General features: G+C 41.5%; 1 protein-coding gene across 1 annotated transcript; it reads left to right on the forward strand.

Annotated features, from left to right (window-relative positions):
• Positions 1–758: 758 nt before the first annotated feature.
• Positions 759–1462, forward strand: LOC108881606 (musculin). Its single transcript, XM_018673658.2, is given in 2 exon segments — positions 759–1242; positions 1244–1462. Coding segments are annotated over 2 exon segments (417 nt in total). The 5' UTR covers positions 759–1044.
• Positions 1463–14977: the final 13515 nt, after the last annotated feature.

Below are 14977 nucleotides of genomic sequence, written 5' to 3' on the forward strand. Positions count from 1 at the left end.
GATCTCAATCCACAGTAAAATATGCCACCCTGTCTCATCGCTATAGGTCCCAGAAAAGTTTGGAGGACACAAAACAAATGCAGGAGATGAGAGCAGTGAAAAACAGATACTGCAAAACTATGGGAAATGAAGATGGTGCCTCCTCGCCCCTGCCACACCCTTGTCATGCCATCTCTCCAGATGTCATGGGAACCGATAACAGCTGGGGCTGGTGCGCCCGGGCTGCGTGTGAAAGGCTGCTCCATCTGCAGAAACCCAATCCCTCTGTGAAACCAGCGAAGGATTAGACACTTTTGATAAGGTCCTCAAGACATTTCTATTACCAAAACACATCTGTGGGGCCGACAAACCTGGGAAATGTTTACTCTTTTTGTGCATTTCTAAAATATTGCAGTGGCTTGTGTGTATTATTATGGGAAGGGAAGTTATGGCCCCCTGTAGTGCAACATTAGAGGGTTTATCCCAGTTTGGTATAATCAGTCCTCGCACATCCTTAAAGTCACTGTGCAATTCCACTGCCCCCCCCAGATAGATTCACCAATAATAAGACATTTATTTACAGGGCTTAATGTCATTATCAGACTGCAGATGAGCAGGTTAAGTCTTTAACAGTTTACACAGGGAGACAGAGTTGTGGTCTTACTGAGGTCATGGTGGCTTGGAGAAAAAAGGGGAGGAGAAATGTTTCCAAAAAAACTCTGTACAGATGCCAAGTCCAGGACACTTAAATTAGAGGGGTAGCTAAGCAAGGAGGCATGTTTGAGTTTTAGAGAGAGCTGCAATTTTCAGGCTTGACCTCATGCAGTTGGTATTGTACTCCTGTCAAGTGGTGACATTTTAGGGCTTCAGGCTGAAATAAGTTGTTGGTTTACCAAATGGGAATATTTTGCTGGAATCAAAGCTTTTGCAGTTTACTAAAATCAAGCTGAGAACCTCGTTTTTCAGTCACAGCTGTGCCCCCCACCCCACCCCACCCCACCTCACGCCCCCTCCCCAACAAAAAGTGCCACTCCTGTCCGCCTCCGAGGCACAGGTGGAGCAGCCATGTCCACCGGCTCCGCAGCAAGCGACGCCGAGGACTACGAGACGTGCTACAGAAGGACTGCAAACCCTCTGGAGAGGACAGCGCAGAAAACCACCTGCTACAACCCTAACCCGTACTCGGACGAGGAGCCCGAGGACGAGAGGGTCAAGCACGAGCGCAGACTCCCCAGGGCGCACCAGAAGGAAGCGCGGCAGTCAGCAGAGGAACGCGGCCAACGCCAGGGAGAGGGCGCGGATGAGAGTGCTGAGCAAGGCTTTCTCCAGACTTAAAACGAGCCTGCCCTGGGTGCCGGCGGACACCAAGCTGTCCAAACTGGACACGCTTCGACTCGCCTCGAGCTACATATCTCACCTGAGACAGCTTTTGCAGGATGACCGATTCGAGAACAGCTTTGCGCACCCAGTCAGTCTGGTATGAAGAACTTTGTCTACTTTTGTTTACTTAGTTTACTTATTTAGAATTCTCAACACAGGAAGGATGCATGCAAACATTCTAACATGTTTTAAAGAAAACAAGTAATATTCCTGCAGTACCATTCACAAAAATGGACATTTAGACTACTGTGTGTGTTGGATGTGTGTCTGTGCTGATGAACCTGTTGTCTCCTGCTTTAACAGACCTGGCCCTTCATGATGACAGGCCGATCAGAGGACCAAGACATCTCAACCACTGTAAGACTTTGTGGAGCCACAGCATAGGAACACAGCAGCTCCAGTTCCTCTACTGGAACCTGAAGACAATGAGAGAAGATGGCACAGAAACCCTGTGGCCCCTGTGTCCTAGACAATGACTTTTGAACTCCTAACTATATTTTGTTGTGTGTGCATGTTTGCTGAAGACAATATGATGGCATGTTTACACTGAGTGTAACCTCTTGTCCTCGTTTATATTTGATTTTACAATTATGAATTTGGGTTTTTGCAAACTTCTTCAATCTTATTGATGTACAATTTGGTTTTGTGAGCTCAAGCCTTTGTCTAATCTACAGTAACAGTCTGTATAGTATTATTATCTGTGTGTATTCAGGTACTTTTGACAGGTATTAGAGTGCAGTTAAGTGTGATCTGTTTTACTACTTAAACTTGAATATATCAGAGCATCATAAGGCGCCACATGTGCAGCAGGAATACTCTATAATATAGATCTATTTATTGTGTTTGTGGTATGTTTGTGCTTGAAAATGTTTGCATTTCATATAAAAATTTGGTAACATTTATCTTTGTTTCCTGGTGTTAAATTTAAAATCATTACTATTACATTGATTTAGCAGCATGTCATTATGTGTTAACTTCATTCATAAATCAGGCTAAGTCTAAGTTGCAGAACCCAGGTTGTCGTGTGATATAAAATGTGCTGTAAGCAGCTCCATGAACCTGGATGGTTTAAAATAGATGTGGCCAGCAGCCGCAGCATTCATATGCTGCTAAAAAGCCAATAAAAAGATCTGATTTGTGTCATTAGTGCATGTAACCCAACTCCATGTGTGCATTTTGAAGGCGTCAGATCTCTGTTTTATTCCTCTTATTCCACACTGAACATCTTATATCGATCTTTCTTTGCTGAAACATTAACTCTGATACAACGCAGATGCTACTGTATGTTTGCTATAAAGCTCATTCAGTGGACAGCTACTATACCCACCTCGCACACCATCATGATATTCAATTGTGAAGGAAAATTGATTAATTTAATGAGATACAGAGATCTTCATAGGTTGTAAAAACAACCAGTGAAAATCTACATTTAGAGTTGTACTAAATCATTACACATTCTTATACACCAGCAAGAGTCTGGAGATCTCCACACAAATCTCAAAACCTCTGGGATAAAGTGAAGTTCACTTACAGCCCGTCCCACTTATCACACACACAAACTTGCGCAATCAAACACTCATAAACATTTCCACAGAGACACAGGCTGACTGGCTGACAGTGATCTCTTGATCTAGCAGTCCTTTCATTGAGTTAAACCCCAAAAAATGATGTGAGTACAGATGGATGGAGGTCCACGCCTGGGCAGCCTGATGGGACGGACTAACAAAGTACTTTAGATGAAGAAACAGACAAAGAGAGGAGAGGAAGAGTTTTCATCAGGTCCATGTTGAGCTGCAGCTGTTGGCGCATTGCTGAGTTTCCCAGAACTCTGAACTGCTCTCCTGGGACAAGGCAGCCACTCTGCTGGACCCGGACAGCTAATGAGCTGCCTTCTCACACTCGGCCTACCTCCTTTCTTGTGTTATACACTTCAAATGTTTCACCCATAGGGAAAGCTGCTCGCAAATGTCCGATGTGCATCTTGACTGCTCTGAAAATGAGGAGCCATTAATTAAAGATGTGGCATGTCAACAAAATGATGATGTTTGGGACTGGTTTTCCCACAGTGAGCTCATCTCAGTTCTCTGGGAGGGAAACTTTTGTGATTCACAAATGAAACAGCAAAGTTTGTGCCACTGTGTGGCAAAGCTGGGTGGAGCAACAAAGACACTACAGCTAAAGATCACACAGTGCTGGTGGAGCAAGTTGTTTCAGCTCGTGCAGTTGGTAATGTTACATGAGTGGCATCTAGTGGTGAAGGAAGGGCAGCAAACCCATGGTATGCTTCACATTTAGCTGAGCAGAGCAAAGACCTTAACATTATATATATATCGCTTTGTGTCCCACTTTGCTGGGTGGGTAACGAGTACAATCATTTTATGGAGAAATTAAAGATTAAATTAAAGATAATTTGAATCTTGTGGTGAAAATCCACTTACCTTTCTTACTGAGTTACACCTACAGCCCTGTCTGTGCAGTACCTCCTGTATATAAGCAAATCAGTATCATTGTTTATGATACTCAGTGAAGCCAATGAAACACAAAGTAAAGGCCCTAGAGTTATTGTAATGATAATTTTTATTATAATTTTGCCTTAAACAAGTTTTTAAAAGTATGCACATTTATTGAAATGACAGTGTTTTCATTAAGGTTCCTCTCTAAGTTGCATTTTCTTGATACTAACACAGCAGTCTACAAACTACATTGGCAGCTCTGGTATGATCTCACACAAAGGGCAGAATTTGCACTTGTTTTGAGAGAAATTAGACTTTTTGCTTTAATGGAACAGCATGACCGGTAGAATGAGATACTATAGGTTGAGAAATCGGAGGACATTTTGATGTGTCACAGTAGGAAAAGCACAGGTCCAAAAAATATTATAATGATGGCTGAATGAAGCTGTTTCAGTTTTAGGCTCCTGGATTATTATGATTATAATTTCTTGTAGTATCACATACAACTTCTGACTGTTACAAGTCAGAATTGCCACTGTGGAAAGGGTCTGTGGATTTAGTTTTTTACATTTTTTGAGTTACAAAGTGCTGAGGCCTGCCACTGGATGAGGACAATATGAAGATTTATTTGTAGGTTTAGAAAATTTCAAACAAGCAGGAGTTGGAGAAATAGAAGGGACAGAAAACACAAGTCTACTGAAGGACACAGGATCACAATTCATGGCCTCTAATATCCTTCATCTTGATTTTCAAGAACCATGTACCCTCGTGTCCACCAGAGGTCACCATATGTTCACAATGGACAATGGTCAACATGGTCATAACAACGTGAGGCACTCATTGCTTCCCAGGCATTATAAGGTTTATTTGGATTTGGGAAACCTCAGCATTAAATCCCTTCTCCTTCATTTTTTCCTCTATACATGGTCACCAAACGTCACTTGTTCCACAAACCCTTTTCTAACAAATACACCAGTGTTTATATGATAATCCAACATCAGTATATCTGCCCTTTTGCTCCCTGTGTGCTTTTCTCACAGAAATATTGTCTTTTTAAATTATCATTATTCCTTTTTCATCGCCTTTTGGAACCAATGTTTTCAGATATGAAATTAATTCCGGCTGAACACATTGCTTTGATATAAAATTGCATCGTCAGCCATCAAAGCTCAGCACAATCCAAGTTTTTTTTCCTGCACAACTGAAACATTTTTCATTAATTTGTGGAAGAATTTCCATGAACAGGAAGGAACTATAGGTCCAAAGCCAACATTGGGGGGTTCAGCGAGACTGCCTTTGTAGCTGACCCAAAAGCACTGACTTTAGGCCTTACAGCCTGCAAAAATCTAGCTTGGACGCTTTGAGCTTCCCAAACCCACTTTCAGCATGTTTGTTATTCAATATCCAGTCACTCAATACCACTAATGAGAAAAGGGATATGTAAATCCCAAACTATTTCAATCACGTTCGCCTAATGTATACACTTCCTCATGGGGAGATTAGTTCCCCTCCTGTGTCCAGGCTTTGTTTAGAATATACATTCTTTCCAGGTATGAAAATGTTGACCCTTGAACCTCGAGCTGTCATCCTAAAACCGAAATTTAAGGTAACAGTCGGGCTATTTCTTTTCTAAAAATTGCTGTTATTATGATTATTGCAATGGGATAGTAGTGCAACACGGATGTGGATGTTGTTTTTTGATAACCAGCCCTAATCGCACTTACTTTGTGAACTCAGTGTTGCTGAAATGGAACATCTCCAGGAATGTACCCATGAACTCAGTTTCAGGATCCTTGTAAGAGATCCAAATCTGGGCTTGGATTGGCAGAAGCAGTGGGAGAAAATGTTTTGTCTTGCTGAAGGTCACTGAATGATACTCACACATTTGTGTGTGTGTGTGTATGCAAGTGCATCTGTGTAAGCATTTATACACATTTTTCTTTCACTTTGTTTCAAGCACAGAGAATCTGTAAATGTTACATTTACTGAGATATGAATATTTGAACTTTTGCTGTAACTGGATAAGAAAAATGTTTTTCCTCCATTGGCATCTCACTGATACTATATACTAAATTATGTGACTTAAGCAGATTTAGAGGAAAAGAATGTTTTCTATTATCAACAAGCCAGATGAAATTACCAAAACTAGCAGTTTGTGCGTGCGTCTCTCAGTACTTTTTGACTTCCCAAGCCAGTCTGTGGCACTCAGCCCAAAGCCCAATCATCCTCATAGGCATATACATCTTATAAATAAACATTCATTAAAAAATATATATTTTTAATGACTTCCAAAAATAGGCGGGCAATGTAGTTTTTGATGAACATTAATCAGACAGGAGTAAATAGTGTGTTTGATCAGAGCAATTTTCAGTTTGAGAACTGGTGCCCTAGTATTTCCAGCAGCAGGACTGTGTATGTGGGACTGATTCAAAATAAACCACAGTGCCCATATTTATTGTAATGAAGGAACATTCTTGTAATAGATTTGGTACAACAGTAGAGGCCTATGGCACAGGGGAATAAGCTATTATTTTTTTGTTTTTTTGGTCTGACAAATAAGAAAAATATTGAATATTATCACAAGTGTCCTTTAAAAAGCACAATCATTACAATGGAAACCTCCAAGTCAAGTATAAAAAAGACCCCATAATGATAATGTCATGCTGTTTTGTCCATGATATTGGTCATTTATGTTTCAAAGTGGGATTTATGCCCTCTGGCGCATAAGTGTGAATGAGAGAAAGACGGAGGCAGAGAGACGGAGATCTGTCTTGCGCGCAAGACTTCCTGTTACTCTGTGGAGATGACACACTCTTCTGTTAGATAGGTGATTGGGTTACAGTGCGGGACTGGCAGCCTCCTCTCGGGAGAGAATGGAGGCTCTTTGTGGCAGGATGAACTGGACACTCTGAAAGGGAAGGTCGAGCCAAACAGAGACAGGGAGCAGAAGAGGAGAAGACGGGAGGGAAGATGCATAAATTGGCGTGGACGGTTAAGGAGGGCGCTGGAGGGGGGGGTTGACAAAACAACATCAACACAACCCTCCTGGCCTTCTCTCAGCCTCATCCTCCTTTGTCTCCCTAACTGGTCCTGGTTCCAGTTCCAATTATTGCTGCCAAGGGGAGCTCAGGAGAAACAGATATTTGTGTTTGCTCTCGGGGCATGTGGAGCTATCCCGGCCCTGTTTACGAGGACTGGGCGGTGCCCCCTGGCCTATTATCTTGTTCTCGCCTTTCTGTCTCTCTCACAAAGACATTTACACCACCAGGTACTTTCATTGGGTTTGTTTTACATACACACTGACTGCATATTTCCCTTTTGTCTCTGAATTTCTGGATATGAAAGGTCTGCAATTACAGGTATGCGAACACATACCTTATGTATACACACAAAGGAATACCAATAAAATCAATGATAATATCAATACAAATCAATACATTTGGACACTGGTTTTTATGTGTAACCCTAATGAGGTCAGAAGAATTTGTTCTGAGACAAGGTTTCAGACTATAAAACCTCTTAACCTGGATGAATAGCGTTCACACAGCCTGAACTGGTTCCAGTGCTGTTCCAGTCCCCCTCCGGTGACACATTCTCCCCCAAGTTCATCTTCTGACATTACAAAGACAGCTACAACCTCACAATGGAGATAATATTTTCTCTTCACAATGGCTCCCAGTCTCTGCTCTGGGCAAAGGCTCAGTTGCTGTAAGTAGCCCGGGTTTTCCCATCCCTGTCAGACAGCGGCCCAGCCCAGTGGAGAAATGAGTCCCCTAGGTTGCTTGAAGGCCCAACCTGTCAGCGGTCCAGAGGGATTAGCCATTCACAGCCTCCATATTGTTCTCCAGGCCACAATAGGCTTGCATGGGGCCCGGCCCTTTGTCATCAACTCTGTTGTGAACTTCTGCTGGGGCAACAAAAGTGTAACACACCTGTGACTATGGATTAGAACTTTTTTTTTACCCTCTTTTTCTTCTCTCTTGTCTTTTTCTCTTTCTTTTCTGACACATTGCCCATGGCAGTGTTGGCCACATCAAAAGTGGTTTTTCAGACAAAAACAGGCTTTGCTGGGCAACACCCAGAGCAATGATGGACTTTTTTTTAATTGTCTTTTCATTGTGGCGATTTGGTAGGTGTGCAGATGATTATCTAGGACAAAAGATATTTTTATTCAGGGTACTTTTATTCTGAAATGTTGAAAAAAATCAATTACTCCTATTGAATGTTTTTACAAGTCCAAATAAATGTCAGGAGGGCTAGTTTTTCTAGGCATCAGTCTTATTTTGACAACCTCCTGCATCACCTTTAACCTTGTGGAGAAAATATTCTGTCAAGGTTTCTCTGATGGCTACATCCGAGCAACTAAATCCCAAATCCAACCATTTCTCTAAGAGGCTTGAACTTTGCATGACCACATCAGAAATCAAAGTGATTTCATGGTTATCATGTAGAACGTGATGTCCTAAAAAATTTCAGTGGAAGGGAGAAATTTATTGAGATGTGGTCACTTTTCTTGTTTATTGCCTCTGAAGACGGTATAGTCTGCACAGGTGCAACAACAAATGTGGGTCTTTTAAAAAAGAAGTGATACATAAATAACTGAATTTTCTGTTAATGTAGATACTGATTGTTGCTTGTAATTAATTGCTTTACAAAGACTTTGTCTTCATAATATTTCTGCCTCCCTGTATCAAACTTCTTACATGACAGTAAAAACTTACTCACCCCTCCATTACTCATTTTAATGTCACTGGACTTTTGTGTGAGATTTAAAGTGGAGTTTTGTAACACAGGTGACCCTTCATGTCTGATTTACAAAGCAGTATGAATAACTTAACAACACTACTCAAACGCTGAATTGTCAGGATACACACATCTCATACACAGCATCCACAAACATCCACATACTGTATTAAATCACCATTAAATCAATTTAGAGGATGTTTCTGCCCAATATATCACTTTTTTTCCTTTATTTCTACTCACTCAGTGTGATGCTTTGTTTGTGGGTGATAGAAGTCTTTTTTTTAGCTTCACTGATGTTTTAATTGTTAACGCAAAAGTTGAATTATATAAATAAATCTCCCTCATGTTAACATGGATTCACATTTCCACAAAAAATGAACATGACCCTCCCTTAACCGTGGAGCATGTAGACAGACGTCCAGCAAAATTAGGCTAAGCTTAACATATCTTCTAACTACACACAATGGAGTAAAACAAGGTGTCCACGTTTTTACCTGGCTCTGGGTAAGTAGTAAAACTATGAAAAAATTCTCCCAAACCAAACCATCCCTTTAGGGTAATTGTCAGAGATCTTCAATCAGACATTATATCTTAGTTTTATGGTGCATCCAATTCCAAATTGCTGAAGTGGGGATTGTCATTATGGCACATGATGGTCTCTTTGGGCTAACCTCAGGGGTCACCATCATACACCAAGACACAGCTGACAGCGACACTCGGCCAGTTAACGCTGTTTGATGGATCACCTGTGGGTATAAGCGTGCAAGTGTGCACGCAGGTTTGTGTGTGTGTGTGTGTGTGATGTATGTGTGTCCATGTGTGCGCGTGCGTGTCACCCTGGAGAGCCTCTATGGCTGGATGGTGTATCAGATGGCACGTTAATTACTCAGCCTTCAAAAGGGGGCTGTCCTGGGTAGAAGTGAGCAGAGGGCTGATGGCTGTGTGGTGGTCAGAGAGGCTGCCCGTGGGGAAAAGGCATAGAGATGAGAGGGGGCACATGTGGAGCTCTATGCATACACAGAGATCACACAGATATGCAACCAATCACACAGGTGAGCAATCAGATCATCATAAAAAAAAAATTGCCACTCTTTCCCTGTATATTTTTCTATACATTATTTCTGTTAGGATATGGCATAGGCTATTAGTGGCACAATCAGCATATAATAAAAAAATTAAGTTCAGTCAAGATTTAAATAAATTTAAAGTATCATTGTACTTAATGAACAAATATCTAATGTTTCTAACCACTTGGGGGCGGCAGAAACAATCTATAAACCCCGCATTAACATATTATTATTTTAAGTTGATCTGGTGAACACATCCAACATACGTTATATATTTGGAGTAATTTTTCAGTAGTCCAATATTCACTCTCCTTTTAGCTCTGCTTTGATCTCCACACCAACACTGTGTTCACCAGCTAGCTGCTAATTTTGTCTGTTTGCTGTTTGATACTGGGTATGTAATGTACAGTGGAAGCTTCAGTCAGCTGACAACTCCCTGAGGGTTCTTCACTATATGCAACACCTTTAACATTGGACATAGTAATTAGATGAATTGTTTTTGTAAAATTGTAAAATAATCGACTACTGCTTTAAAATGTCAGTTATAGCAGCTTTAAACTCTCTGTGTCCTTGTGTATCTTCATATGTGTTGAAGTGTGTGTTTGTCAAAGTGTGTGTGTTTGCATGAGTGTGCAGTAGTAGTTCTTCTGTAGCCAACAAACAGGAGGACAGTCAAGATGGACACCGGCCTTTGACCCCACCTGACCCGGACCACCCCCCCCCATGCCTTTCTGTCTGCTACCTCATCTTACACACACACACACAGAGCTTAGAGTTCCCAAAGCCCTCTCAGACCCCCTTCTTCTGTCCGTCAGATCAAAGCTTGCCGGGGGTTGAGAGGGACCTGACCCGTGGGAGAGGCGGAGGACCCTGCTGTTTGGCTAGTCGGCGGTGTGGAAAGAGACAAACAGGCAGCTCCAAGGACGGGCCGGTGAGCCCCTGCGGGGCTGATGGAGGCCTAAATCCGTGGAGGTTTCTCAAGGCCATGCATGACAGAGGAGGTCGTTTGTTCTGTCATCACAGAAAGACATACTCAAACACTCACTTGAAAAGACACACACACTGTGTTTCTCTCACTGGCTCTTCCTCCCTCTCTGCATCACAGAGACACACACTCTCTCTCCTCCTCTATCGCTACATCACAGATGCTCACACACACACACTTAGTCTCTTTCAGTGCCTTTCTCTCTTCCTCTTTTTGTGTCACATGGTTGCCATGCAGACATTTTTCATCCATCATCCTTCTCCCGCTGTCTGGGCCTCTGACACTGATTAATTTGTGCTGTTTAATGGAGACTGAAGTAATACCAGGGAAAACTCTTCTGCAGTTGTTTATACATTGTGATGCAGTGGAAAAGCATTAAAAGACATAAAGAATACATTAACTCTCTCATATCTCATATTCTAACTCTCTGATTAAAACTAAACGTAGTCTAACAGCACAATTATAATTTCCCTAAAAGTGATTTGCAAGTTAACTTTACCAAATAATCTATACATTTAATTCAAATTTGTGTATTTTTTTAGGTTTTGAGTACAATAGTCAGACACTGAAAAGCAAATTATCTGTAATAAATATAGTACACTGTATCCTTGGAGCATTAAAGATGTGAGTTGGGTATTAACTGATATAAGCTGTTCATTTTCTTAATAGTTATTTATTAATCTATGATCATGTTAGCATTTTTTAATCTCACAATGCATCTTTCTTGCTCTGTGAATATTCCAACCTCCTGCTGCCTGACCCTGTGGCATTGATTAATCTGTACGATAATGAAGATACGCCACAAACCCTGGTGGGTGTGTAATCACCGTAATCACTTAATAATTATGTTGTATTCAAAAGGAGCTGATGTTTAATGATCTGTTTATGCACTTTATCTCCACTTGATTAGATCTAATCACTCCTCTGTAATACAGCATATTTATTTATTTATTTATTTTATAATTACTTGTAGCTCCTTCCTCTACACTCAAGTGTAGGAATTGTGATGGCTAATTTGCATCTATATTGCAAAAAAAGAAAACTAAATAATATCTAATGTCAACAATCATGGGCTTGTATTTCACAGTCCCTCTTAGCTGAGGACCATAAAATATACTTTTGCAACATGAAATTTCCTTTGAAATCCCAGAGACACCTGATGCTTGTTTGAGCTACTTCATGCGTCTCACACCAGCCTCCCCCGCGTTTTTATTAAGCACCGTGCAATTTCAGCCCCTCTGTTCCCCCCCTCTCTGCTCCCTCTGCCTCTGGTGTGCAGCAAAAAGACATACTGTAGCACCGCTCATTGACTTCCCCACACTTCTCTGTCTCTCCTCTTTCGTTTACAAGGTGACAAAGCTCGCCGCAGTGTCTCAGTGCAGCTGGCATCCCCAGTAAACGGGGGGCTCCCATGTGATCTATCTGCATGGCGCTCATGTTATCTCCAGTGAGGGCATTTAAATCTCTATGTCTTTTCCACATGGCCCAGACTAGTTTAATTACCCTGCCCTGCCTCAGCTGTGACTGTGAACGCCCACCACTCTGGTTCGCTATGTGGGAACCAGGACGGAGGAGGACAAGGTCTACAGCAATACTGCATGATACTAATATGTTGAAATTAGGATATGTAATATGTTAGTAGTAATACGTTTAATGTTAAAAGAACAGAGATACAAAATTAAGAGTAATGGCGTGTTCTATTCTATTTTATTTTAAATAAACATATACACGTATCTCCATTCATACATGCAATGTGGAGGTCACCTGCCTGGTTTTAAATAAGAGGCAGTTTTACACACGAAACAACTTTTTTCTTGTCTTGCATACATAGACACACACCTTCTTCCATATATAGTACACACACATATACATAAAGATACATATGCATAATCATAGGCGCACATGGATACAAATATTTACATAATGTCATAACTTTTGTGTTATGTTCTATGTTTTTGTAGTAACACATCTGTAACATCACCTACAAACCAATAGCTACATTCCCAATTTCCTCCAAAACTCAACACTGAGAAGAATGGAAATCTTTGGATCAGGCACTGAATTATGAATTGTTATCTGGAATACATCATATATACAGGTTCATTGATCTGCAGTGCTCAGATTGCTTAATTCGAAAACTTTGGGGGCCCTGAAAAGGTAAAACTACCCAGTATTTTGCAAAAGAGAAGAGCAAAGATAAAAATCCTGAAAGGAAACCATTTTATAAAGCAATACAAATGTTTTATTTCTTCTATCCTAACTTGTTAATCATCTGGTGACCCCTAAGATTTATTTTGTGACCCCTGTAGTGGGTCTTGAGCCATAGATTAGGAACCACTGATTCTGTTTTGTGCAACTCTGATGTGACCACACACACAGCAATACAGAAAAAGCAACTAAAAGACTGGCAACCTAATGCTGTGATTTACTGCTTTATTTGCTAAAAATCACGATTTCTGTTTCAAATTTGGTACATACAAACACCTATGCATATACATGTAAGAGTAACAGGAGATATTTCAGGAAAAAAAATGTTTTCCTTAACAAGAACCACCCAATGCTGTGTTCATATGATACTACAGGCTGGGCTCTGCCTGTGTCAGGTCTTCTCTGGCTCTGAGCAGTATGAGAAGGTGAGACACTCCGATAGGATCAGCCAGAATGACCTTTTCACTCCTCGCCTCTCTCTCCTCGACTGCCCTCCCCTCACCCTTGTCAACTCCCCACCACCACCACCACCCCACACCCATTCCCTCCTGGCACCGTTGGCGCTGGGTGGCACCCAAGAGCCACTCGGCCCGGCGGGTAGGGTTACATCAGCCGGGGCCCGGGCTCACATGTTTTTACAATTTCCTCCGTCCTCTGTGAAATTATGCAAATATTTTAGTCCAGTTTCCTTGAGTCTGGAACACCAATTAAGAGTGTCTGTTTGGTTTTCATGACAGCTGTTGAGGTGGCTCGCAGACAGGCAGGCCTTGCGCTGGGGGTGAAGGCCTCCCACCAAAGCGGGTCCTGGACCCAGATGGAAGACATGCAGATACACGGGAGACTGCAGCGCGAGTAGGGAAGCGCTACTGATGAGGTGAGATCGGGGCATAAAGAAGGGGGAAAATATTGGGATAAAGAGGCTGAAAAAAGAAGTGCGTGAGATGGAGAAGTGATGCTGACAAGGGAGGGAGGAAAAAAACACACTGATGACAACAAGGACAGAAGGAGACGAAGATACTGAAAAGGAAAAAAAGGGTTGCATTGCAAGGGAAGAGTTAGGCAGAATGGAAGGAGAATGGTTATTTTCCAAAGCTAGCATAGATTATGGAAGAATAACAGACCCTTGACTCTGTATTTTTTCAAGGAAACCTCTTGTGGGTGGCTTTCAACACAGTGACAGAATGGAGGCTTATCAATCTGCCTTGATGATGTTCCAACGCTGCTCCTCCAGCAGCAGGTAAGGTCATATCTGCTATTACAGCCATGTAAAAGCACCGACAATAGCAGGAGGTCAAAAATTGAACCTGGCAACCGCTGGGAGTATGGGCCTCTCCTGTATTTCTAATCAGTTCTGCTCCAGTGCTCTGTCTGACTTATTTTTATTCTCTCTGTGTCTTTCACCTTCTTCCACATCTCTGCAAAGACTAACCGCTGGTCATGTCCAGCACAGGAAAACCCGATCCGAGGTCTAAAAAGGTTATGAAGTCCACTCTACCTTGCTGGAAGTCCATTTTTTTTTTTTTTTTTTTGCTTTAAAGACCCACTGGCTCCAGAAATTCTCCATCACGCTGAAGAATTTGATCCAGGGGATTGTGCTGTCTGGATAAAAGTTCACTGGGCTCTGTAAAGGGGGAATTGATCGAGGTCACGGCACTAAAGCATCTCCCTCAGTTCAAAGGTGGGCATGAATGTGAGTCTTGAGGAGAGATTCATCTTGGTCAGGACAGAAAACCTCTTGAAAGTAGGGCATGTAATCGCACTATAGAGCGTGACGAACCATATCGTTATTAAATGGTATTGTTAAAGGAAATTGGAGAGAGAGGTCAAATCTGATGTAAGCTGCCTTATTGTGACATTTGAGATGAGTCCTTCTCTGATGCTGGTCATAGATATAGGGTTAGCTTTGATGAGCTTATTCATCACTATAAATTATACCATGGAAGTACATGTCATTTGGTACATGGGGAAAAGTATTTTATATAATTTATGCTGACATTACTTATATTATATACATGTGTGACCAGTGATTTGCTCTACTCTGCTGTAAAATGTAAACTACTGTAAAAAGAAAATTAAAAATAATCCAACTTTAATATAATTAAAACTTTTTTGCATGTGTCATTATCTAGGAATGTGTGAGTCATCTGTTAAAACTCTGG

This window comes from Lates calcarifer, linkage group LG24, assembly GCF_001640805.2.
Source record: "Lates calcarifer isolate ASB-BC8 linkage group LG24, TLL_Latcal_v3, whole genome shotgun sequence".
NCBI classification, from domain to species: domain Eukaryota; kingdom Metazoa; phylum Chordata; class Actinopteri; family Centropomidae; genus Lates; species Lates calcarifer.